Source organism: Haliotis asinina, chromosome 11, assembly GCF_037392515.1.
Source record: "Haliotis asinina isolate JCU_RB_2024 chromosome 11, JCU_Hal_asi_v2, whole genome shotgun sequence".
Classification (NCBI taxonomy): Eukaryota; Metazoa; Mollusca; class Gastropoda; order Lepetellida; family Haliotidae; genus Haliotis; species Haliotis asinina.
This window is the reverse complement of record NC_090290.1, coordinates 3,452,540-3,479,017: the sequence shown is the minus strand read 5'-3', so window position 1 is coordinate 3,479,017 and position 26,478 is coordinate 3,452,540. Positions and strand designations below refer to the sequence as shown.

The following is a 26,478-nucleotide window of genomic DNA, read 5'->3' as shown; positions in this document are numbered from 1 at the left end:
ACGAACTAAGAAATGAAGGAAAGCAATCACTCATTAGATATGAAAAAAAAAATAAGAGGAAATGTTATGACAAGGTATAGTTATAACCTACTCCTGGTCTGTGCTAGCTACCGACACGTGTATGACAAGTCACTCCAACTCCACTCAAGTCCGGCAATTTCCTGAATCAGGTTAACTCAATATAACTGTCACACGACACGTCCCTGCTGGAGACGTAGCGAGTATTAATTTCCTAATACGTGTTCAGTCAGAGTCAGTTGACGTCTTTTGGTCTCGAGTGGTTCCGATTGTCCTGTGGAGAGGCGGTTGACAGATGTTTCACTCAGATTACACAATCTGTCTACCTCGACACCTTCCGCGGGGCGGAGACAGTATGATTGTTCCGATTGTAAATGTCGCGGGGATAAAAGCGTTGATCCGATTAGTCTCATAAACATTCGGCCAGTCTCGTACTTCTCCGCCAGTTTGGTTATTTTAGCCTAAGGTATAATTAATGTTTTACATATACGCCTACACCTACTGACGTAACGACTCGTCGGGAGCACCAGTAATTGGGTTCATATGCACTCTCATGGGGATTTGCCGAAGCTTGCCGATCAGACTGTCTATGTCATTGATTGAGGGACGGCGGGGTAGTCTCGAGGTTAAAGCTTTAGAGTTTTGCACCACTTGTAGCAATATTCCAGCAAAATGAAGATATCACAAATTAAGTAGGCTTCACACATTGTACCCATGTGGGGGGTCGAACCTGGGTCTTAGGCGCTACGAGCAAACACTTTAACCGTGTCAACTTATCGAAACAACACGTTGAAATACCTTGCCAATACTTTAGATTTGTGCTTAAATGTCACTGCCTAATATCTCATAGCTCGTACTTCACTTTAAAAAAAACTTCTAAAAGCACTGGCTTATCCTCCCCAGAACGTAACATACCTTTACTACTTTGAACGCCTCAGTGTTGTTTTATGGTATCCCTAGTTTTAAGCTTTGAAGTTTAATATTGAACTTGGCACATGCACCCAAAGTACTTTGCCCCGATACAGACCGCCCACAGGCTTTTGTGGTGACTTAGCGTGCGTCCTAAACTGGAACCTTGAATTATCTTATAACAGGCGACGTAACAAGCGGGTTCACAAACGTACTCTCAGAAAATCATTGCTTCTTTTGATATCAAGGTGCCGATGTTTGTTTCTGTGTGTCTGATAACAATCACAGTGAGCACCAGTTTTATCCCAGGCAGAAAGGTGAATTTAGAACTTGCTATCAGGGCGGCCTCGTACTCGTCACAGAAGCAAATTGATTATAAAAGGGTTTTAGTAGACGTTTTGATATGAGATATAACTGCAAAATCAAACAAATAATGGATATACGTCAAAGTCTGAATCAACACTAAAACAAACGAATCGCATATCGCATGATGTAAAGCTTGACGGCGATGCACCGGTGAATTGTGACATTGCTAGCTTTGAATATACTGCCATCCAACAGCCCCTGAAAACACAGAACTGGAAAGATAAAACAAAATCATAAAACCTTTTATTCTATCGGAACGTACCAAACACATTGAAGGACCACATGTGTTTTCCTTCTACTTTTCCAAAATTTCAGCGATGCACGTGAAGCTCCAACTTTAATCTCGTTTAGCGTGCCATGCACCGCTAGATGGCGTACATACTGGCGTTGATCCTTGCTAACAGACATTCATTTAGGTCCTATCACGCAGTCTATCATATAGTTCCAGCAGTCTACACTAGCACTAAATGTATACGTGCTTCCAGGTATTGGTATACTGTTCATGAAGCTGTAAGACCTCATGACGTAGTTCACAGTCAACGTCTTCGTCCCCTTGCACGTCTGCATCGCCACTGTCCCACCTTGAGGGTCTAGCAACCCCAGAAAGTCCCCCTTCTGAAGATCGAACCTATGACGGAAGTCAAACTTCCACGTGACGGCACGGCCTCCTATGCATGTCACGACGTTACTACCGACGAGGGTGAAGTCGCGGGGTGCACTGCTCTTCCTGGAAAATGAATTGTGGGTTGGTTTCAATCAAGGGATTTCGGAAAGTCCTGTCCACAAACACGTGTGGTGTTATTTTGTTTGAAGGGGCAGGGTTTGTACCTTGGCTGATAATGTCATGCAGCAGTAAAATCAGCGAGCCTGGCCTCTCAATCGCATCAAGCGCCTAACCCTTGACTAACTAAGAATAACTTTAGAGGTTAATACTTTACAAACATAATTTCCTGAAAATGAATCAATTGCAAATGATTTTTTTTAACCTCTAAAGTTATCCTTACAATTTACTGTTCCGTACACCATCCAAAAAAGGAGTACTGCCAAGTGCAAATCTAGTGTCCATTAGTACACGGATAAAATCTTACAGTATATTTTATTTACTATCAGTCGGGTGACACGAATAAGTTTGTGTGGATCTTCTCGGATCAAATGAATGTCAAGTCCATCTATGGCCGACAAGTGAGCATGATTGCCGATGATTTTGGAGAAAATGCCTACTTACTGTCGTGGAAGTGATATGTACATGTTGCAATAAGATTTTAGATCCGCTGAATGCCCAACAGCGGTGCTGTCAACGAAGTTGGAATTAGTAAAGGAATTTAAAAGGTGAGAGTTCGCAGTCTTGGGTGATCCATGGTTTTGGTGTGAAATTGCGAAGGTAGCTGTTCTAGATGAGTTGTGGCGTATAATTTTCGAAATAATTTTCCGACAGGGGCCATTTTATAGCTCATTTTGTAGGGAACTCATCAAGTTTTCCATCTAGGTGATACAAGCCCCAGTGACCTTAGGTACAGTGATGTTAGCGTTGATCCCTGGAGATCGAGTAAAACTGGTCTTGTATAACCCAAGCTTGTCATAAGAAGCGACTGTAACAAGATCGTTGGTCAGCCTCGGTAACATTTATGCATATATCCCATCGTTTAGATTTGTCCAGACTGGAATATTTGCAGATCGTAGCCATTGCTGGAATTTTGCTGAGTCTGGCGTTACGCCACAAACCAGCCCAGCCAGTGTCCTTCAAGAAGTGAACCACAGGATTGTTTGGTCCACACACGAATATTTACGGGCATCAGTCATATAGCCGGAATGTGTTGTGCTACAAACAAGCCAGGAATCAAGCCGACTAAACTTCCAGAAACACGAGAGCTGCCTCCTTTACACTTGTTTCCAGAAGAGTTTATGAAGAGCTGCCTCCCTTAAACACGTTCCGGAACACGTTAATGAACACGTTGCCCCCCTTACTTTTGTTTCTAGAACACTTAATGTGGAGTTGTCTCCCTTACGCTTTTCTCCAGAACTGAATGAAGAGTTGCCCATCTCTCCTGCAGTAGGCTCGACAGGCTTGCAGCTTGGCTGACCGGTCAGCGGAGAAGTAGGGGGAGGGGCCGGCCAGTGACGTCGACCTGGGGGTAGCGGCAGAGGTGTCGGTGACATGGATTTGGTTCAGGTTGGAGCAAACGTTTTGCTCGGCTGAAAATATACCAACACTTCTTCACGTAAGAAGTGTCGTAGTTCTCATGAATTATTTCAAGGGGCTTCCTATAGAAATCACAGAGAATGCCTTATGAGAAGGGAGGACAATTGAGCAGTTTTTTAGATTACTGTCTGAGAATGATTTTACACTACTCCGCATTTTAGCATTGAAGCAATATCACGACAGGAGACACCAGAAATGAGCTTTACATACTGTACCTTTGTGGGGAATGGAACCGGGGCCTCTGACGCGACGAACGAAAGGTTCAGTCATATTGCTACTCGATGGACTAATTTTTCAGAAGGAAAATACGTGCCTGTTATTTCAGAAACCCTTATTGAAGGTCCGTATTTGAACTGATAAAGGCACAATGGGTGCAGCCCTTTTCTGGAGTCGCGCGCAGTGATCGTGCTGGGATATTGTTAAAAGTGGCGTAATACTTAACTTGCTGACTCATTCGAATTGATGATATTATATATATGAGCTAATTATATAAGTGGTTTGTTTAATGTTCAGATGGGTCATTATGTTCTCAGCGTTGGCTGTTTGAAAGGTGATTTGAAAAGTTGAAACTTCTTATAACGGCCATGACTAATGGTCATTGACAGATTGTTGTTTTAAAATCAGTATCAGTTTGAAAGGGACGATACGATGATATCACTCTTTTGCCCGGCACTGCGTCGTTCCTGCGTCGAGAATCAACTTAGTGTCTTTGCTCAGCATCGCGTTATTATAGGTTAAAATACTCGATGTGCCAAGAATTTTCGAGAATCTTTGTTTACAGTCATATCCTGGAAAAGGCTAACACAAATATCGAAGCTAGTGATTCAAAAACATAATGTAAATATCAGAATGGTCCACAGGTAATACTCACGAGCACAAACCAGCGGTGTCCCAGTCAGGGTTCCGTTTGGGCGACATGCCCGGTACTGGTTTCCAGAAACACGACGACTTCCATTGTTGCAGCTGTACGTTACATATTCGCCGGTTTTCAATATGACTCTGTCTATGGTTGTGTTGGAACAGCACGGCTTCGGTACACAGCAGTAGCCTGGGAACACAGGTGCGCAGTAAACTGTATTATCTACATATGATTGACAAGTATTACACAGCCGCCGGTCCGAACTGAGAGAGTGGTTGAGTGTTGTTTTACGCCACTTTCAGCAGTATTCCAGCAATACCACGGCAGGGGACACCAGGGATGAGCTTCAAACGCTGTCCTCATGTGGGAAATTGATCTCGTGTCTTTGAAGTGAGTGAGTGTGTGAGTTAGAATTTAAAGTCTCATCGGCAACATTTCAGCCATAATGTGACGAGCGAACAGTTGAACCACTAAGCTATGGACCCTTAGAATCACTAAGGTTGATGTACCCTTCGGGCTCAGGGAACATAAACAAACCTCGAGGGTACATGAGCCCATGGACCTCGAGGGACCAGTGAACAACGTATTTATCTTACCGAACACCTGAATTTTAATTTTGAACTGTTTGAAGCACTTCTGTTGAATGCGAGGCAAATGCGAGCGGATTTAGAGTTATCTCCCTTCCATTGATTTTCAATCGCAAAACATCGGCAGTTTCCGTGCTATATGCGTGATTGGTAATCGGCACAATGAAGTACTACCATGAAGCACCAGAAGAGTTCGGAATTCCCAGCGGAGTACATTGAAAATAATACATCGCCTGTAAGAGAGGTACATTGAAAATAATAGAATAGCGCTTAGCCAATCAGAAAGCGACATTCAGGTGTGAGGTAAGATAAAAGTTAATGTTCCTCGTCGTCAACACATGAGACCAACCCCACTTATTGAGCTTATTTTCATCACCACGACTTACTGGAGTTGCACAGGCCGGCGGTGTGGGGACAGTACATCTTTGCATACTCCTTGTGGTCCTGTGCAAACCGGGGATTCTGTGCCAGACTCTCCTGACAGTTGTCCTTCCGGTCCCCGCATGTGTTGGAACCGTTCAGTCCTGTACATTCAAGATGGCCAATGAGTTTGGCGAATAACTAATCAATGTCTTTTTTATGTGCAATATATGTCAATATCATTCGTAATCTATCTAGAACCAGACAAACAAATGACTGAAATCGTGAGCAATGGTCCACGATGGTCATCAGATTTGAAACCATAACAAATGGTCCATGATGGTCAGAAGACCTTAAACTATACGCAGTGGTCTATGATGGTCAGCGGAATTGAAACCATAAGCAATAGTCCACGATGGTTTTCAGGATTGAAACCATAAGCAATGGTCCACGATGGTTTTCAGGATTGAAACCATAAGCAATGGTCCACGATGGTTTTCAGGATTGAAACCATAAGCAATAGTCCACGATGGTTTTCAGGATTGAAACCATAAGCAATGGTCCACGATGGTTTTCAGGATTGAAACCATAAGCAATAGTCCACGATGGTTTTCAGGATTGAAACCATAAGCAATGGTCCACGATGGTTTTCAGGATTGAAATCATAAGCAAGTGTCATAGTCAAACTGGGGTAGACTGGGTGTTGTTCTGCATTGTCTCCTATGTACATGTATCTGGATTGCCGACTATCTATGTCCATTACATTCACCATAATCTCTTTGGGAACCAAAGATGTCCAGCTGACTGTTAATTTCTGAATTATACAGTCTCACCAACAAATGAGCCGGTGTTACCAGGCGGTCCATAGATTAACAGCATAAAGTACACGAAAACAGCATATATAGTTCTACAATGTGTTCTGTCTATAATCGTATTCGTTCATCTGAACAACTTCACGTTGGACCTTCATCGTTTACGATATATCACAACGAACAAATGTAACGGACACGCATCTTGAATCAGGCAGCATCCTGCTTGGGGACACTTACCCTTGTAGTCGACCTTGCATAGGCCCCAGCCACTGTAGTTGTCTTTACGGGTTCTTGCCAGTCTGTTTTTGAAAGGGTGACTTTCCGGCATGAGCACCCCCACGTCGCGCCCGTTGGTTCCCCGGATGCCGTCGGCTAAAAGTCAATAGTCGTCGTGGTCAAGCCGTGCCGGATATTCCCCGCTGATCATATATTCTTAATTACCCATGAGAACTATGCTTGTTTTATGTTTTACATACGCTGGGTAGACAGTGCTCGCACACAGACACAAAACCCCAGTTTGCCATGAATACATCACACTGACACAGTTACTCCGAATAGTGTGTCCCCTGAAAGCTGGTGTCTAGGCAGGGTAACAACAAGCATAGTTTTGTGGCGTCATCGGTATGACGAGACAGCTGATCTAAACCCTCTACCCTGCGTTTGCAAGCGCTGTATGTACAAGGCGACAGAACTGGTCGTAAACCTACTACCTTCGATATACCTCATCGTGTACACAGCGGTGTGTAGCCTACTGCTTAAAACGTTTGCTCGTCACGCCAAAGATCCGGGGTTCGATTTCCCACATAGATACGATGTATTTATCCCATTTGTGGTGTTCTCCACCGAGATGTTGCAGGAATATTGCGTCAAACTACATATGCACTATGTACCTTTATTGTTCTTCCACATCCGGGCGGCAAAGTATGACGCAGACACCCGGTGCCCGTTATGCTCCCACACCCAGGCATTGTTGATATACTTCATACCGATCCACACCTTTCCGGTCACCGGTCTACAATGATAAACTTTAGAGGGTGAGTGAATGTTGTTTACCAGTATACTAGTCAGGCCTGTATATAACCAGTGAGAGGTGATCTCAGCACACAGTCAGTCACAGACCTTAACCGCCACACTCATGTACATGAACCGAGATTAACTACTCCGACAGCGATAATGTATTGCAACATGCTATTTTGATAGCGATAGTCTATTGCGACCAACTATTGCAGTAATATTGTGTCCTGGAATTGTCTCATTTGAAGTCATTTCCCAAACGACTGTATTGTTTGGAGTGAACGAAGAAACAGAAGTGGAAGTAGCTTCAGTCCCTTCCTAAGACTGACAAGAAAGCTTTTGGTTTAAGAGTTAACGAGGGCGGAAACTCTAAATAATACTGACATAATCTAGTACTTCATGCATGTTGATCAACAGAAGTCAATTAGTAGACTATCGATAGTCACACAGGCTATCAACGCATCGATAGTTTTTCGTTTTCACCATCGACTAATTGTTATCGGAGATTAAAACATTGCAATCTATCGATAGCTCGATGCACCGTTGCAGCCCTGTTCTGAACCCCTAGCAAAGGGGAAACGGGGACGGATCATTTATATCCCAACTATCGGGTGAAGTGACAGGCTTTTTGTGTTCATACGCTTTTTGATGGATATATATTTTAACATTTTGCATTGAGAGAGCAGGAAGGGAAATACCAGCAACATCAGTATGAACGATCTTATGACTACATGACTAAGCATTGTGGGAGATATGAGACAGACAAAGTGTTATGCTCATTGTGTCTACAATCAGCGGATATGTTAGAAAAGGGCGAAATTCAAATACACCGTTTGGTGTGTGATCAGACTTATGTCCATTTTATCACCATCGTATCCAACATCAGGTGAGTTCAACCTCCGCCCTGAATCACGGGTACAATCAAGCGAGTTCCATCTCCGCCTTAGGTCACGGGTACAAGGACAATAACAAAGCAGTGAGCTGGTTTGGTTGGTTTCTTGTGTTTTAACTCCGTACTCAGCAGTATTCCTGCTATATGGCGGCAGTTTGTAAATAATCGAGTCTGGATCAGACAATCCAGAGATCAACAGCATGACCATCCAATTACGCGGTAGATAACCGATGACACGTAGCAGCCCAGTTAACGAGCCTGAGCACACAATCCCGTTAGTCCTCTTCTTCGACAAGCAATGGTTACTGAAGGTCAAACCTGGATCTTCATGGGTATGAGTAAGTGAATGACATTCAGACAGGCACTTAATCGGAAGAAAATCAGAACAGGTGCACTTTTAACATTTTTCTCTCTGTTGAAAACAATGCCCTGGAGCACACTCTATCTTTCAGACATAGTAACCAAATACCTTGTAACATATTTCCACTCTAAAGACTTGCACTACATGACCCTTACATTTTGGGGTTGCTGTTCCTCAGAGGGATGATGACGTTCACAAACTCATCCCAGGTGTCCACCCACACAGGCGCGCTGAATCCTGGGACCAGAGCGTTACAACGAGAGAAGGCGTCCCGTCCCTTTATTGCATCAGGTAACCAACTGTAGCAATTGTCGTTCACCTTCTCAAATCCTCCCGGACAGCCTGCGAACATCCGGTACACGATACAACGTGAATGTTATAGTCAAGGCCAGTGCTATGCCCAGAGTGCGTACATAGTTACTTACTCTCATACATTCACTAACGATACCCTAACGGTGATGTGTAACGATATATTTATGTGTGCAAATCTTACTTATAATCAGCGCTAAGCTTATACATTGCGTTTTCAGAACGTTGTAGGGTTGGACAACACGTGGTCACATAACTCGCTTTGCAACGTTATTTCACAACCTAATAGCAACGTTACATATATGAGACATCATGTATTAAACTTTTAGACTCGTGATGCAAAGTAAACTGTTGCCTTCTCGAAAATCGAGAATCGTAAGGCAACCTAGAATCCAACGTAATTTCATGACGTGAAATTGTGATCTGAATGTTTACTGACGAATAAGGGACACAACTCTACAAAGCAAATATGTCGCCATCCACTACAAATCCAGCATCACCCTTACTTTGGCATAAACTAAATATAGTCGTACGCTTTGATAATCCAAAAAAATCTCAATCTCGCTGGACCGCCAAATCCCTCAAGTTGGGGGAAAGGAAATCAAACCTGTTCATCCCCTATTTACGATGATTATATGGTTATATAACAGACACCTGAGCAAAAGTTGGTCAAGCTTGACCACGTCCCATCCGACCGACACATTATCTTCCTTTCAAGATTCCCACTTTTGCATTTTAGAGTTATCTTCTGTCCGACTCGGTAGGGGACGCTGTCAGAGGACACCTTAATGACGTCATTTGAAATGACCGGCTCGCCACATGAGACGTGAATAGCTGAAAAACAGAAGCTATCATAATGATCATGATTTTCGTTACTCATAAATTATTGCATGTATAATTAATTGTATAACGAGTAATAATGGGTCCCTGTGGCAGAATGCTATTTGCGGTTATCTTGAAATTTTATGGCAAATGGCTCCAAAAATAGGTTTTACATGAGGTTTAAACAAATGTCACTGAACCCGGTTTTAGGTGGAAGAAGCGAACACCTTTACATCAGGACTCAGTACAAAAGTCATCCAAAGGCATACGGCTGGAAAAAATGTCATATTATTGTTTTCGACAGCATATTATTTAATAAATATACATTGAATAAAATGTATTATTTAGTCTGCAGAAACCTTTCTGTTCGAACCTGGTGTTTCCTTTGCAGGGTAGTCCTGTATTTTACCCTTGTCTAGACACGACTTGAAGCAAACCCTCCGTGTTTCATAGTCCTGACATTCGGGGTCCACAGCAAAAGACGAGGAACAATCATCCAGAAGATCGTAGGGAGGGACTGTAGAGAGATTGCGAGGGTGAGTTAGTTTACCCATGCTTTAAACTGTTCATGATATCCTAGGGAGGGATTGTAGGGAGTAGTGAGTAGGGAGCCGGTGGGAGATTGAGAGTGATTGGTGAGTTGGTTTACCCTTGCTTTGAGTATTTCAGTTATATCGCCGTGTATTTGAACCCGTGGTCATGGGAATTTGGAACGAGAAAACGAGGGGCGATAACTCTATTCACTTGCTCTCTTAACTGTTTGCTGTTTCTCAGTACGAAACGGCTCGATTGAGAATGAAACCTTTTTGCATTGAGCGTCACGTATTTCCTTGTAACGTTATATATTACACGGAGGCTACTGTATACTGAAATATGAAATGGCAACGAAACTCATAACTGTCCAGATCGTAACATACTGCCCAGCTGATCATTCACAATGCAATAAAAGACCCACGGAGAGAAAATGGCACTAGAGTCAGTGATTGAGCATGGCTTTACGTCGCTTTTAGCAATATTCCTGCAATATCACGGCGGGGGACACCAGAAATGGGCTGCCCACATTGGACGTATGTTGGGAATCGAACCCGAGTCTTCGATGTGACTCGCGAACGCTTTGGCCTATATGCCACCACACCAACCCCACAAATGGGATGATTTGAAAAAAACACACACTACTACCTGGCACGCTTTCTATGTATATATATCATCCGAGAAGATCCGGGTTAGAATTGATCTTCAGTAACCCATTCTTATCGTAAGAGGCGACTAATGGGACAGGGTGGTCAGGCTCGCTGACTTGGTTGACACATGCCATCGCATCCCAATTGCGTAGATGCATGCTCATGATGTTGATCACTGGAATCTCTTGTACAGACCGATAGCTGGCATACTGACCAGTGCCGCGTCTAACCACAACTCAACCAAATTATATATCTGAATAAAATACTCAAAGAATATTTGGTACGGTTTCATCACAAAAGAACAAATTTAAATCTATTCCAAGAGAGCAATGCAGTGGTTTGAGCCTCCGCCTAATGAGCGATTTCAATCCCCGGCCGCGTCATACCGAAAGACTTTAGAATATGGTACTTGTTGGTCCCTGCCTGGCGGGCGGCATTAATGGGTACAACAAGCACTGGTCGGCTCGGAGACTGAGCGGGATATTCATGGATAACTGTGGCATGAGATCTCATTGCGATAGCACTATAAAACCAGCTTAGATCTGGGCTAGTACAAGCGGCCACACATACACACGTCACACGTGTATGTCGTCATATGAGCAAAATATTGTCAAATACGATGTTCATCCCAATTTCACCTCACCCCACAACAATAAAAGGGGACTATACTATACCCAGAAGACACAATGGTGTTGTCAGTGTACTCACAAAACTACAATACTCACGAGACTGGGCCACGTCACAGTACTTGTACGTGACGTTACGTTCAAATATGCCCGTCATGCAATATGGCTTGGATCGCTTTTGTCCACAGTTGCGGCAGAAATCTCCTTCAAAATCACAATAGTCCAAACCTGTTCCATCTCTAAAACACAGATTTAGACCATGGTAATTATGGGACATTAATATAGCGCACACAGTCTGGCAACCAGTACATACTCAAGGCGCTGACATTTCCCCCCTTCGATCTCAACGACACACCGTATTATCAGTCTTACCGCCTTTGGGATCATACAGCTCTAAAAACTAAAAAAATCCATGTTCTTCCAAAAATACAAGAAGCATGGGAGGTTAAGAAAATATCATGATGTATTCTTTCTCACCTGGTAAAACCGAGTCGAATTCCAATTGATACATATCCGTAGATTCTTTGACAAGGCTACATGGACAAGGTCCTTATTCCGTCTGTCACGAACTACTTATTACAGAACCTACATACAGCGATCGAGTCTAAAAAAAGGTTTATGCTGTGAAAAACATTTGGGTTTGAAAGAAAAATATATACCTACGTGATGTTATAGAGGTTTTTAACCAGCTTGTACCCCTTGCTCCACGGCAGGCATTTCTCAAACCCGATAGCGTAGTTCATCTTCCCGTGGTAACTCTCGCCTTTACTCGCGATATCGTACGGCAAGTCATCAGCTGAAAGAAAACATGATTTAAAATATCGAGTAACATCGGTATCATTCTGAAAAAAGAAATTAGCGAATTCATGATTTTCTTCTAAATAGTTCATGTATCCTTTGAAAGTGGATATATTTTAATAAGGACTTATGCGCCACAAATGACGTCATACCATTGTTCTCCAACTGGGTCAAATATTAAGTGAAGCGATTCTAGAACACTGTACCTGGTATCCCCGCATTAAATGCGTGACCTTGGGAGAAGGTAAATTATTTCAAGGGTCAAGGACACCTTATGTACCATTGTTTTCCAGGAAGGAAATATTATACATATGAGTTTCAGAATTGAATGTTTTTCAGGTCCAATGTAATAGCGTACTCACAGATGCTGGACGAATGTTGTGAAAGCAAAGCCGTGAAATATTGCTCATGAATAAATCTAAACGTACCTGGTGCGAGTTTGGCAGTAAGATTGAAGCCTTTCCAATTGCATGACGTGTTGCCGGAAGTAAACCTAACGTAGGCCTTGTTGTTTATTGAGAGATACGGTTTCACCTTCCCATGTTTGGTAATTCTGAAAAATATATTTTGATAAATATGGATGACCTCTGAAGGATGTTTGTGCTGACAATGCAATGCAACGGCTGAAAATAAAATCATGATCATCATAATATTCCAGTACGTATACCACACGTCAAGTTAAAGCGGCGGGGTAGCCTAGCGGCTAAAGTCTTCACTTCTCGAGCCGAAGACTGGTTTTCATGTAGTATGTAGGGCAATGAACAAAGCCAATATCTAGTGTCCCCGCCGCGATATTGCTGGGATATTTCTAAGCAGCGAAACCCCATCTCTCTCACTGGAAAGTCATGCTGAAGACATGAGGTCATTGTCTACATTGATGAAGCCCAATCCGAGCGCAGTCGGATGATGATGCAAATGACGTCATTTCCTTCTCACTCACTCACCCACCCAAATCCTACTTTCTCATTCAGGAATTGATCCCCGCTCACTCACTTACTCTCCGTTCCATGCACCTATCCAGTCACTCACAAACCCACTCAAACAGTCTGTCACAAATCTACTCACTCATAGACCCACTTACTAACCGAATAACAGGTACGACAAACGTAACAATATTTCAGGCTTCTTCACATGATGACAATGATGACACCCCCATGTGTTTTAGAGAGTCAAAGGACAATGAAGGTATAGTCGGTATAGTCAGAAGGTATAGTCAGTTAAACTTGACACAGACCTATGAGTAACAGGTCTATGAGCAGAAGTTAAAGTTTAACAGAAATTCTACCATGACTTCAGTAAACACTGGGTGGTGATTAGTAAATTGAAGTCATCCAGTGGTATATAATCACGATACATACCTTTGGTTTTCAAACTCAGTATGTATGCGTCTAAAATCTTAATAACGCGGTTATAGTCAACTGGAGATAAATCCCCCTGATTTTCCAACACAGTATATTTATCTCCTAACTGATAAGCAAATTCTTGAAGTACTTGATTGATCCAGTAGGTCATTGCTGTTATTTAAAGACTCCCTTTCTGCAGTGTATGATTATTATGACGATTGATGTAAGGTGTCATCTGACCAGTTTGTGTTAGTGAGGCACTTACGGTATCGGGGGATCAGAAAACATGTATCTGCCAAGACTGAGTTTAGAATCACAGCCAATGTCAACGTTGTTGAACATCAGCACAATCTGCGAGTCGTTGGCCGCCTGAAACAAAACAGGAATACAACATGCACTTGTGCAACCAAGCTGCCACCGCTGATGCTGCTCCTGATGACGAAACTAGTACGGTAGATCTTATCATTGCTGCTCCATATGTGCTACAGTCAACTCGAAGACATCTCGGAGTTGACGAAACTACTATGGTTGAGCACCGGGCTTAAGACTGCTGCGGCATACACTCAGTCCAACTCGAAGTCGACTAACTCGACCTTTAAGTGCTACATCATGTATGTATCTTAAGTTTGGCAAACTGGCAATTCTGATGCCAGATCGGTAACCACCTGTCACCAATATACTCTTGATATTGGGGGTTCACATTGCCAATTTAGCTACACAACCGCTATGGTGGTCGTTCTACTACCGCCACACGTTGAAGTCCTGGGTTCGATTCCCCATGTCTGTACAAGCTGTGAAGTCCATTTCTGTGGTACCCCCGTGTGATATTGCTGGAATACAGCTAATACTAAATTCACTCATGGAGTGAGTGCATTTTCACTTTCCTGGGGTGTTGCAGCTGCTGCCGTCACCATGGCTACGGACAAACCCATTGTCAGCACACCTACTGCACGTGTACATTACTAAACTATGTAGTGTGTCTACTTTCACATTCTTTATCATGCTGCCAACACTAATTTTACTGCAAAGTATCTTTGGTAAACGTCAGACGTACCTTGAAGACCCAGTTACACTCCACGTTGACGTCATATTTCCCAGGGTATCCCGGGGTTGTTACCGACACAGTTGGCTGGGTGGGGCTCAGGTCGAACACGCCTCCGCACCCTGGTGACAAACGTCGGGATAATGACACACGTAACTGTCATGGCTACTTTAGTATTTAGTCGTTTTGGTTCTATCTTTGTTCATTGTATCTATCGCAACTAGTGGTCGCTATCGATAATCGCAACAAAACTTCGTGACTTGAATTATACTATAAAATAATAATAAAATAAAAATTATAAAAAAATATAAAAAATAAAAGTCCTTGGAACCCCAAGGGCCATGTGAGTGTAGCGTGAGGTGATCGTGAGGTAACAATAACTAAATTACTTCCTGTACTGAATGTTTACACCAGCTCAATCATCGTCCGTCTGAAAGGGCATTTTTAGTTTTGTTGTCCAACTGATTTGTTACAGTAACCCGGAGTAATTCTACCAAAGAAAGGAACGTGGGGACAACATTCAGATCAGAATACAAACCGAAAAAAACATCACCATAGTGGCTAAGAATGTCATATAGTGTTACTTTACCTGTTGGGAGGACGGTGGCACAGTTGGTAGCAGGGTCGAATCCGATGGGGCACACACACCGACACTTGTCGTTCACCATCCCCTGGTAGCCTTCATTGGCGCAGACCCGACTCACACAGTCAGTGTCACCTGTCAGACAGTGTGTTAGTGAGTCTAGGGTTTAATACCGCTCTTAGTGGTGTACAGTGGCAAAAAACCCCAATACATGGGCCATCTTCGCAATCAGCTGTACCTGTTCTCCCAAGACGACAACCATTGATCTGACAAGTGGCACCAGGTCAGAGCAGATCGAATGCCCCTACCACCTAGATCCCAACACTATCGTTCTTAATGATTTCTCTCTAAACAAATCTCCTGACAATGTTTTTCACCTGGGTCACGGGCCTGCAAAATGCTCGGTATCGGAGCGTTAACGCAGACGCAACAGAGCCCGGGAACGAGTCAATGTTTTTCGTTTCGACTGTGTATACTAGTATTTATGGTTTATGCAGAAACAGATTTGTATGTAGATGGGCTTACCTTACGGATTGTGTTTAAACCCGTCGGCGTTTCAGTCATGTGTTAGAGATGGTTGGATATATATATTTTTGAATGAAAAGTTAAATTTCAACCAGATGAGTAGTTGTATATCTCACCACAGCACTGCTGCATGATGTTGATTTCCTTGAAGTACATGAAAATACTGTCCAGAGTCGGGGAACCCAAATCGTCATACAGGAACGTGTAGGTCGGCCAGCCATATTTGGTAACCAGCTGAAAGATCAAGGCCATGTGAGACTGCATGAGTGCCTGAGTGGGTTGGGTGTATGTCCCTACGATCAGCATTCAAGTCAAATTACGCCCTATCAGCTAAATGTGGGGAGCAATAGAGACCTAACCACTCTAATACTTCCGCTGTACAATGAATTCAGATATTTCAGAGATAAAACTAGGTACCAAACAACCTATGCTGGTTAGCGATCAGAGCATAGGGTTGACAGACTCACTGATTTGTTACTCGCCTGTCTTTATACCTTGATCATTGTTCAATTTATCGATCACTGGATATTTTGGTCCGAGAACCGATCTGTCGTAATCATAGAAGTGGAACATTTCTGAGCCCGGCTTACACAAATAAGTAAATTAGCAAAAGTACTTATCTTACAACTCGGACGAATTAGTAATTCGAACTTACGACTATTGCATCTTGGGTGTTTATTGTTCTGATGGCCAAGGTGTTCGATACTTACATATCGATTATACGTCATGATTGACTGCGCCGAGAAGCCACACGACATTATTTTGTCCATGTCACCTAGCGGCATCTCTTCCTGAGTGTTCCAGTAGTCTGCGAACAGGAATAATAATAATAAATCTTAATTCTACACAAACCCATAAATAATCTACCTCTTTTCGTTTGAGCTATGCTAAATGTTTGTATTGATTTGCGTTTTGCCATATTTTGCGCCAACGTCACTCTCAGAAAGCGATTAGTGACGCATCTGCATATAGCCCGGATTGTTTCAGTTTTTGTTTATTGTGACTTATTGCTACGTCAAGGATTGAACTGGCAGCTCTTGTCATGGCCAAGGTAGGGTGAAATGCAGGCGAGGAACATGTGCATCACCTTCTGATGTGTGGCTATAGTTCTGATATCGGTCCCATGATGAAAAAATCGATTCTAACATGTGTTAGATATTGAGGTCAGTTAATACAGTATCTTGGTTCTACATGGTCGCAGTATGGAGTTGCGTGATATTACTATTACTTACACGGTCCAGCGTTTTGTATATTCGCGTCAATGAAGTTGTTTCTTTCCGGAAGCGCCAGATCATGGATCTTCCCCATCAGATGTCCGAACTCGTGTGTATAGTCCAACTTGAAACACAGGAATACCGGTAATACCCAGTTATGACCAGTTAAAGTAAGCGAAATATTACACCTCGTTTTGCCTTATCGCAAGCCACATGACTGCAGAGGCCTGTAGAAAGACGTTTTAAGCATTGTTCACAGGTAGGGGTGAGTGAAGGAGTTTAGTTTTACACCTGTCTCAGCAATATTCAAGCAATATCACGGCGGGGAACACCAGAAAATGGGCTTCACACATTGCACCCATGTGGGGAATCGTTCCCAGGGACCTGGTTCTTCTGTATGACTAACCAACGACTTATGTATTAGGTATTCATAATGCACGGAAAGATAGTGCTGGATGTTGGTTCTCGCTTCTTGTTGAATTATGTGACAGTATCCCTGAAAGACGTCTGGTTGTAAATCCAGCCTGGGTCGGACAAACCAGTGAGTGCAGGTTTGAACACCATAATTCAGCCTCTAGACGCACCTTGTAAAGCGGACCATCAACGCCCCATTTCACAAAGCAGTAAGGTGATCGTAAGTCACTAAGAGTGGGATGTACGGTTGACCCTAGCAAGGGTTGCTTCGTGAAATGAGTCCCAGATCTGTCAACTCGCCTCTTGCGACAAGCATGTGCCGTGTCCAACATGAGTGTTCAGGGAATCGAACACGGATCTGCCATGTGAAGCATCAGTGTCATGTATCGGGGTTTTAGCAAGTGGCATTGTTCTCTTACCTTTCTGGGACACGGTGACATAGTTCCAGAGCTTGATCCGCCCACTGTAGAAAAACACCTGTAGAACAGAACAAACATTGTATATAGCACAACCCCTTTTATGCTAATTGAATAACGCCCATAGAACAGAATAAACATTGTATACAGCACAACCCCTTTTATGCAAATTGAATAACACCTGTAGAACAGAATAAACATTGTATACAGCACAACCCCTTTTATGCAAATTGAATAACGCCTGCAGAACAGAATAAACATTGTATACAGCACAACCCCTTTTATGCAAATTGAATAACGCCTGTAGAACAGAATAAACATTGTATACAGCACAACCCCTTTTATGCAAATTGAATAACGCCTGTAGAACAGAATAAACATTGCATAAGCACTAACAGTTTGATCCACACAGAATACAACCGTAGAACAAATCAAACATTTCATATGAAACAACCCCGTTAATCCATATACAATAACACCCCAAGAACACAACAAACAATACTATTTCGGATTAATGTCGAATTTGTTACAAGGATACCATGCCTCCGTACATACCTTTCTTACCAATTCTTGTTTTAACCTCATAATTCCTAATGACAGGCGCAGTAACATAAAACATAATATTTAGATGGCGCCGATCAAACCACTGGCCTTTCCGTTCTCTGGGAAGGCGCTTTATCCATTGGGCTAACCATGCGGTGCTCTCAATATAAGATATAGCTATTATACGTACGATGGCCTGGAAACGATGGTAACGAAGTTCTTTGTTTTCAGTGGCCCGTAGGGACTTATCGTGTGTGACGTGGAAGCGTTTCCCTTGTCCCAAAATCTGAGGCAGGTATTGTTTTGCGCGTAATCCATGAATTCTCGAAACATCTTTCTCAGGTTAGCGCCTGGAAATATATAACACTCTTCATTGTCTCCATTAACACCGTGACATTGGTGGTGAGTGAGTTTAGTTTTACCCCTCACACAGCAGTATTCCAGCTGTATGGCGCAGTCTGTAAATAACCAAGTTTGGACCAGACAATCCAGTGATCATCCACCTGGGAACCGATGGCACGTGTCAACCAAGTCAGCGAGCCTGACCAAACGATCCTGTTTGTCGCCTCCTACGTGACATTAGGAAGTCCGGTTGTGAGGGAATCAAACAATGCTTTGAACAGTCGTATTTCAGGGAAACGACCGCTGGTCTGTTTAATATAGGAGGAGTTCCTAAAGTGACACAAGTCTAATTATACTCCATCCACATTTACACATTTACACATTACAAACTTACCCCCGAGCAAACGTTATGCATGTGAGTGGAGCGTCAAGTGTTTACAAATTTGGGGATATCATTACTCACTAGCACAGGTGTGATGCTGACAAAACTAATGATGGCTTTGGGAATTCGCGACCTCGCGAACATACCTGTGTGACGCATGAAACTCAGTCATTTGAAGACCCTGTCACGGTGATGGGACACACTGTGGGGTCACTTGCGAATTTCTCTCCCACCTGACAGCGCATGGCGTATGCAGTTTGTGTAATGTTAAACGTGGGACTCAGCAATATTCCAGCTGTATGACGTGTAAAGAGTCGTGTCTCGATCTGACAATTTACTGACTGACATCATGGGCCGCTATATGTGTAACGTGGTAACGATGACAGTCTGTCAGAGAGTATGACCTCCCGTTAGTCGCCTGGTACACAAGCATTGGTTACTGAAGATCAGTTCTAGCCTGGATCATCACAGGTGAGTTTAGCGGACAGAATGTCATTTGAACTCAGTAACAGTAATTGTTGACTTACCTACTTCTTTTGAGAACACGTAGGGGACTACTTTGTCCACCCACTGTCCACCTCTCTTGACAGCCCGCCTGTGACGGGAGTTCTGAAATACAAACAGAAGCATTAGTGATACACAATTCACCCGGAACCTCTTCCTTTCCTCAACACTGAACAGCAGTTGGTTTTACAGTAGAGTCTCGTCAGCTTCAGTTGATATAGCCAGCCTTTGAAGCCACCCAATCCCCACAGATGGCCTCCCGTATTAAATGCAGGACGGAATCATGTTCCACAATATTCATTCAAATAAGTGAATTCTTGGGTTACTTAAATTTTAATCTGTCCAGAAAATCTGATGGTGCCTTCTAATGGAAGGCATTAAAGAAGCTAAGGGTCATTCAGGTTTTGATTCTTAACTTCTTTTGAGTGGTATATATGAAACAGTTGATCACCTCCCTCATCTGTTTCACCACCAGGTAAGTATGGAGCACGTTTGGATCTGCCCCGTGTTGCTTCCATCTTGTGTCATGTGGGCGAGTTGCGCCGTCTGCAGCGCTGCTGGCACTGTGCATGTGCAGGAAGTTCCGTTCTTCTGGACTCCTGGCCCGGACAGAATAGCATGACGTCACCACTAACAGAAGCAGCGATAATGCAGACATCCTCTACAAATACAAATACAAATACAAATACAAATACAAATACAAATGTTGTAGGTTAGTGCTGTTGTCCTAGGCCTGAATTGTAATGCTACCTAAACTGACGGCAAAAAGGGTGAGTGAGTGAATGAATTTAGTTTTATTCCAGCAATATAACGGTGGGGGACTCCACTCTAGCTGCACCCCTGTGGGGAACCGAACATGGGTCTTCGGTGTGACGAGCGAACGCTTAACCACTAGGCTACCTCCCGCCACGACGGCAAAAAGAAACTTCACCGATGGTGTTTTTATGTAAGTGAATGTTGAAAGGATATGTTGTTAAATATGGCTAAACCATCTACCTATACATGCAGCACTTTTTTGTTTATGAGGCCATGTGGGGAATTCAACCCGGGTCTTCGGCGTGACGAGCGAACGCCCGCCTATGTATTTTCATGACACGCACTGCTGTTTGTGTTACGTTGTATCTTGTACCATTTTCTAGGATAAAGAATACAGGACATTCATTCTAAGCCAACGTTTTAAAAAATATGTTTACCCAAGGCCAGCCAAGCACTACTGAACGGTCCAGTCAAATCAAGCTATTATTTTAAAAAGTAGGGGTGACTATTTAGGGGGAAAAAACTATTGCGATAGTCAATTGCGACCAACCAATTTTCTCTCCTTGAATTGTCTTATTCAAGTGAATTCCAAAATAAATGTATGGTAAAACCATGTTGATGTAATTTCTGTCGATCTTTAGAACTGACAAGAAACCTGAAACCCAGTTCAAGAAATCAGTTCAAACAAATGCTCATTGAAACTGCAAGTCTGCGCACAAACAATGTGTGAAATTACAAAACGTAAATATTTAATAAAAGTAAAGTCAGTCACTAAATTATGGATAGAGTTAATGTAGTGACAGTTTTTCGTTTCTACCATCGATTAGCACCTATGGGAGACTCAACAACTGAAATCCACCAATGGTTCGACGCATCGTCACAGTTCTATTGATGGAACGGGATTACAAAGTTACTTCCCTTGCCATACCTTACGTCATCGTGTTGCAAACATTTTATGACGCTTCGTGCGGTGTTTCGAAGCGACAATTTGCTCATTTCATGAACGGGAAAACAATTATTGAAGGCTGGAAAACATCAGTCCCCAAATACAGAATAAGTGGTGTCTTATGTCGTTTTCGCAATATTTAATTTACATAACAGAAATAAGCTTCACATAAAATATCAATCTCGGGTCTTCGGCGGGACAAGAGTACAGTTTTGACACAAGGCTGTTCCTCTAACCCGTTTCCTAGAAGTAATAGGTAAGCTTACCCTGAATACACAAATCTTCACTCAGTGTCGTGTGTTTTCCTGGATGAAAGTGTGTCTACATTGTCCGCCCAACAGGAAGAAGGAAACAATTCGCTCATCTGAATATAAGCAGCAGCCTGTTGATGGTTTTCCTGTTTTGCTTCAGACCAATATTTACAACCCGTGAAATAGACGCCATGATGTCACGCAAATATAGGTCTATACCTCGTATACTCGTAATGGCATATTACTATTGACCCTACTACTTCTACTGCTACTGCTACTGCTACTGCTACTGCTACTGCTACTGCTACTGCTACTGCTACTGCTACTGCTACTACCACCACCACCGCCACTACTACTACTACTACTGCTGCTGCTGCTGCTGCTGCTGTTACTACTACTACTGCTACTGCTACTGCTACTGCTACTACCACCACCACCACTACTACTACCACTACTGCTACAACTCGTACAACTGCCACAACTACAACGAGAACTTAACATTTAATCATCATTGTTATTACGTGGAATATAATGATGGGGTTTCTTTGTTGTACTGATTTACCCTACCCGACCGACTCCATACTTAAGATCTTTTTTATTGCATAAATCAGCAAAATAGGCATCCTTGTTTCGTGTCGTGTCAAAAGAAGGTTTCTTTAAGCCATGCTTTTGTCAACTCACCTTTTATTCTCTGAAAAGTCTAACTGCTTGTGATACAATGCCCTCCACGACAGGTCTGAAAACAAGTGACAAACAAAGGTGATCACTTACAACATCCTCAGTTAGACCATATACGCAGTATATAATGAGCCCAAATCGAGGACAATTAAACTACAACGCAGCTCCCTCGGAGGAGCGGGACACAGGACTGTGCATACCTCATTGCTCCCCCGACCCTGTACCCTGGAGGACAAACATCTAGCAGTCAGGCAATACCTTCTTCCACAGATGCAGCGGCATGGCGGGTACTATACCTTGCAAGCAGATGGAGCGCATACAGACCACGTGAAAAAGCCATAGTCGGGAGCCTTGTCAATCCAGACACTCTGTGTTCCAGACATCTAGTGTGTTGTTTTGTGTTTTCAACGCAAGCGTTCACAGATTACAACATACTGATGCATAGACGAAGGAAACCCTTTTAATCTGGAACTTTGTCAACCCGGACACTTTCTGTTGTGGATGCCTACTAATGGGATCGTTGTATTTGTTTAACGGAGCGTTAACAGACGCGCACCAAACCTAAACAGATACCCTGTTAGTCGAGAATCTTGTCAGTCCGAACACTCTCTGTTCTGGGACCTAGTGATGTTATTTTCTTTAACGGAGCGTTAACAGATGCACAACATACTGATGCATAGACGAAGGAAATCCTGTTGTTTTCACAGACCCTGTCAATCCGGGCACTCTGTGTTCTGACTGTGAATGATAGGGACGCGGTTATATATTTAACGGAACGTTAATATGCTTACGACATACTGATGCGTAGACGAAAGAAAACATCGAAAAACCTCGGGAGCCTTGTCTGTCCTAAAACAATTGATGGTATTGGGCCGAACGTTAATACATTCTCAACTACCTGATACCTCATGACATAACACCCTACATGTGGATTGTTCCTTTCTCCGGGATATCGAATCAACTGGACGATACCCTGCTGTGTGTGTGCGCGCTCGTGCGTGCGTGCGTGCGTGGATGCATGTGTACGTACGTGATGAAATAAGTGTGGTATGGATGTTCTATTTGTAATCTTATCGCCAACGCATAGCCGTGTTTATACTTGATATATATTGTCCCTTGTAGTAAACAACGATGCTGAGCGGTATCTTGACGAACGCTTGTAAATGTAAATGACACCCAAAATTAATACTTACATATTACAACCAAAAATGTTTAAAGCCAGTGACATAACCATGTTTTAGACCAGTGAAGGTAAAAATATAACGGAAGATGGGTCTCTCTCACAACCACGTCCCCATCCGCATTGACCTTCAACCTTTGTAGACACATCACCGGGGCCAGGATGTGACGCGAGTAACGCCCGGATGCATCTTGGTGGCAGCCTGTCGTACATCACCTAAGGCACATGTACTCCGTCATCACTATTAAGACAAGTATACTGTTTCTCTTTCAATGAATTATGCATAACCAGATTCAGGGCCAGTAGGATTATTTCCGCGACTCATAACATGCGGGCATTAGTTTGACGTCAGTGTTTGGTTGTTTTCTACATCATATGCCATAACATTAACTCCAATGTGGTCTTTAGGCATTTTCAAAAACAAGTGTATTGAAGGCACCCCCTCACCCCAAGCCCCGGACCCCACTTCCCACAAACCTTTTGGAAAGAACCACAGACCACTGTCGAAGTAGAAACCCCAGGGACGACCCCCCAACCCCCATCCTCCCCCCCCCCCCCCCCACACACACAACCACACACCCACCCCTGCCCCGCCCGAGATCCGCCAGTGGTTATTATGCAAATATGAATGTGCTTAAAGAGAATAGGGGTAACGTTTCTCATCCACCATAAATATCACGCTGTCGTCTTCTCATGTGCGCAGAGTTCGTGTCGACTAAGTTTAAAAATGCCATGACTAATCATCATTTTAAGGTCATTGCTATTTATGTTAACGATTGTGTTTAAATTATGACTACATTCCTGTGAGGTGACCCAATGTGGAAAATTTGAAACATCATGGGAAAGTGAAGATAAGACACAAATGACGCGACCATGCACGCTGTGCACTGTGTAATTACCACCATACCATTACTGTCATTCATTAGTATACATAAACATGCACTGCAGGTGCAAAACACGTGCGTACAGTATCACTCAGCCATGAGTTGTATGTTCACGTGCTGCGGAGACACCAAACACATAGGGGTGTAGATCTCAGAGTAGCTGTATGTGCCTTACAGACTTCAGAACTAATCTAAAAGTCATCTCCACGGGTAAATTGATGACTATTGCTTTCAAAGAGCATCTAGAATGTGGATTACATCACTTGTTCGCCTACCTTAGTTCTGGCGACCCGTTCCAACATGTATATATATGATGATTATTATCATCGATTATGATAATAATGTTCTGATTGTTAGATACAGGCACAGTGTTAGTGAACGTTCATCAGCCCACTGGCGGTTGCGTCACATAGGTCAACCATGTGTACCTAATTATCAAGACAGGTAACTTACTCGACATAGTGGGCATTTCTGTGTACGAAAACTGATCACTTATAAATATGGTACTACTATAATACTGGGTTTGACTGATGTGTGGGAACACAGCTACTGTCTCTGTCTTGTATGCAGGACGTCTCTTCATTATTGTGTTCCGGAGGCTGAGGACATACATACAAGGCCGGTTATCGTGTAGAAATTCATGTTTATATGAAAAGGTTTTCCGCGTGTATTTCAAATGCATCTAAAGTGCATCATTGTCTAGACCAATGTCTGATAGCTGATGTGATTGTATACATCTTGATGAGGGACAGCTGTGTTTTCCAAATTCTCCCTGTGTGATACGATTCAGTCCTGCAGAGACTGATCTCATACATGGCGTTAAACCACTAGGAAGAGTTGTGTCCATTGTTTTTGTTTTGTTAGTTATTTTTAACTGATTAACTGACCCAGGACAATGATTAAATGCCAAAGGGCAATTATTTTAATTTTAAAAAACCAATAAAATAGTATTAATTTTGATAATCCTCATCATTCCTAATACAGTATGAATAAGCATGCCCTCACGGTGTAAGCCATTTAATCACCCTCACTACGGTAGTTATTTAAATAAACTCTGCGAAGCTTTGCTACTCCCTTGTAAGGGTTATTGACGTATTCTTATCTGCCTGTTATGAAATATAAGGTTTGGGAGTTACCTACAGAGACGTGGGTCTGTATTGAAAGGATGAGTGACATATACCCAATAACGTTCTCAGAAGGGTTTTGAACCCCTGTAGATCCGGGTTAGAACTGGTCTTCGGAAGGAGCGGCTACCGGGATCAGTTTTGTTGTCATCGTTTCATTATCCCAGTTAAATATATTCATGTCAACATCTGGATTGTCTAGATTATTTACAAACTGTCATCATATCGTTGGAATCATGTGAGTAAACAATAAACAAACAAGCTGACGAGAAGCTATTTAAAAATAAGCCCTTTCAAACAAAAGTTACAAGATATCTTTATCCAGGACTGGCATTTGTCTATTTCAACCTCAAGTTATCTGTCACTATACTCTGGTGTAAATCTGATTTTAATACAGAAACATATATTACTTGCCTCTAAGACAAGTCTTTCGTACGTGCATATTGTAAATTAAGAATAACATGGAACATTCTGAAGGTAAATACATACAGGGAAAAGTAACAAAAGGGCGACCACAACATCTGTTGTCAGCACTGCATGGATCTCTGCATCGAACAGGAGGTTGACGTAATAATTTCCTGTCTTAAACATTCCTCAGGTAAATACATACAGGGAAAAGTAACAAAAGGGCGATCACAACATCTGTTATCAGCACTGCATGGATCTCTGCATCGAACAGGAGGTTGACGTAATAATTTCCTGTCTTAAACATTCCTCAGGTAAATACATACAGGGAAAAGTAACAAAAGGGCGACCACAACATCTGTTGTCAGCACTGCATGGATCTCTGCATCGAACAGGAGGGTGACGTAGTAATTTCCTGTCTTAAACATTCTGCAGGTAAATACATACAGGGAAAAGTAACAAAAGGGCGACCACAACATCTGTTGTCAGCACTGCATGGATCTCTGCATCGAACAGGAGGGTGACGTAATAATTTCCTGTCTTAAACATTCTGCAGGTAAATACATACAGGGAAAAGTAACAAAAGGGCGACCACAACATCTGTTGTCAGCACTGCATGGATCTCTGCATCGAACAGGAGGGTGACGTAGTAATTTCCTGTCTTAAACATTCTGCACTTCGAATGAAATATTTGCCTTGGTTTAACTCCTTTGTGCGGAACAAATGTAACTTCATCAGACTTATTTCCTCACAAAATCCACAATCAAATCGACAACACTCTATTTAAAGCATGTATTGGATGTATGCTGTTCTTAATTCTAAATCTTCATTC

The 26,478-nt window shown here is 42.7% G+C and overlaps 1 protein-coding gene across 1 annotated transcript; it reads right to left on the bottom strand.

Moving 5' to 3' along the window:
* Positions 1-1,519: 1,519 nt before the first annotated feature.
* Positions 1,520-23,367, bottom strand: LOC137256518 (uncharacterized). The gene is made up of 24 exons (XM_067794359.1): positions 23,247-23,367; positions 22,057-22,111; positions 19,874-20,083; positions 19,446-19,527; positions 18,385-18,544; positions 17,655-17,712; positions 16,840-16,945; positions 16,318-16,415; positions 15,724-15,841; positions 15,089-15,217; positions 14,512-14,621; positions 13,723-13,826; positions 12,543-12,667; positions 11,980-12,112; positions 11,416-11,555; positions 9,883-10,026; positions 9,342-9,521; positions 8,534-8,720; positions 7,002-7,123; positions 6,349-6,483; positions 5,326-5,463; positions 4,365-4,541; positions 3,300-3,486; positions 1,520-2,020 (listed from the first exon to the last, which is right to left on the bottom strand). The coding sequence occupies exons 3-24, from the start codon at positions 20,078-20,080 to the stop codon at positions 1,702-1,704; spliced, it is 3,159 nt and encodes a 1,052-aa protein (XP_067650460.1). The 5' UTR covers positions 20,081-20,083; positions 22,057-22,111; positions 23,247-23,367; the 3' UTR covers positions 1,520-1,701.
* Positions 23,368-26,478: the final 3,111 nt, after the last annotated feature.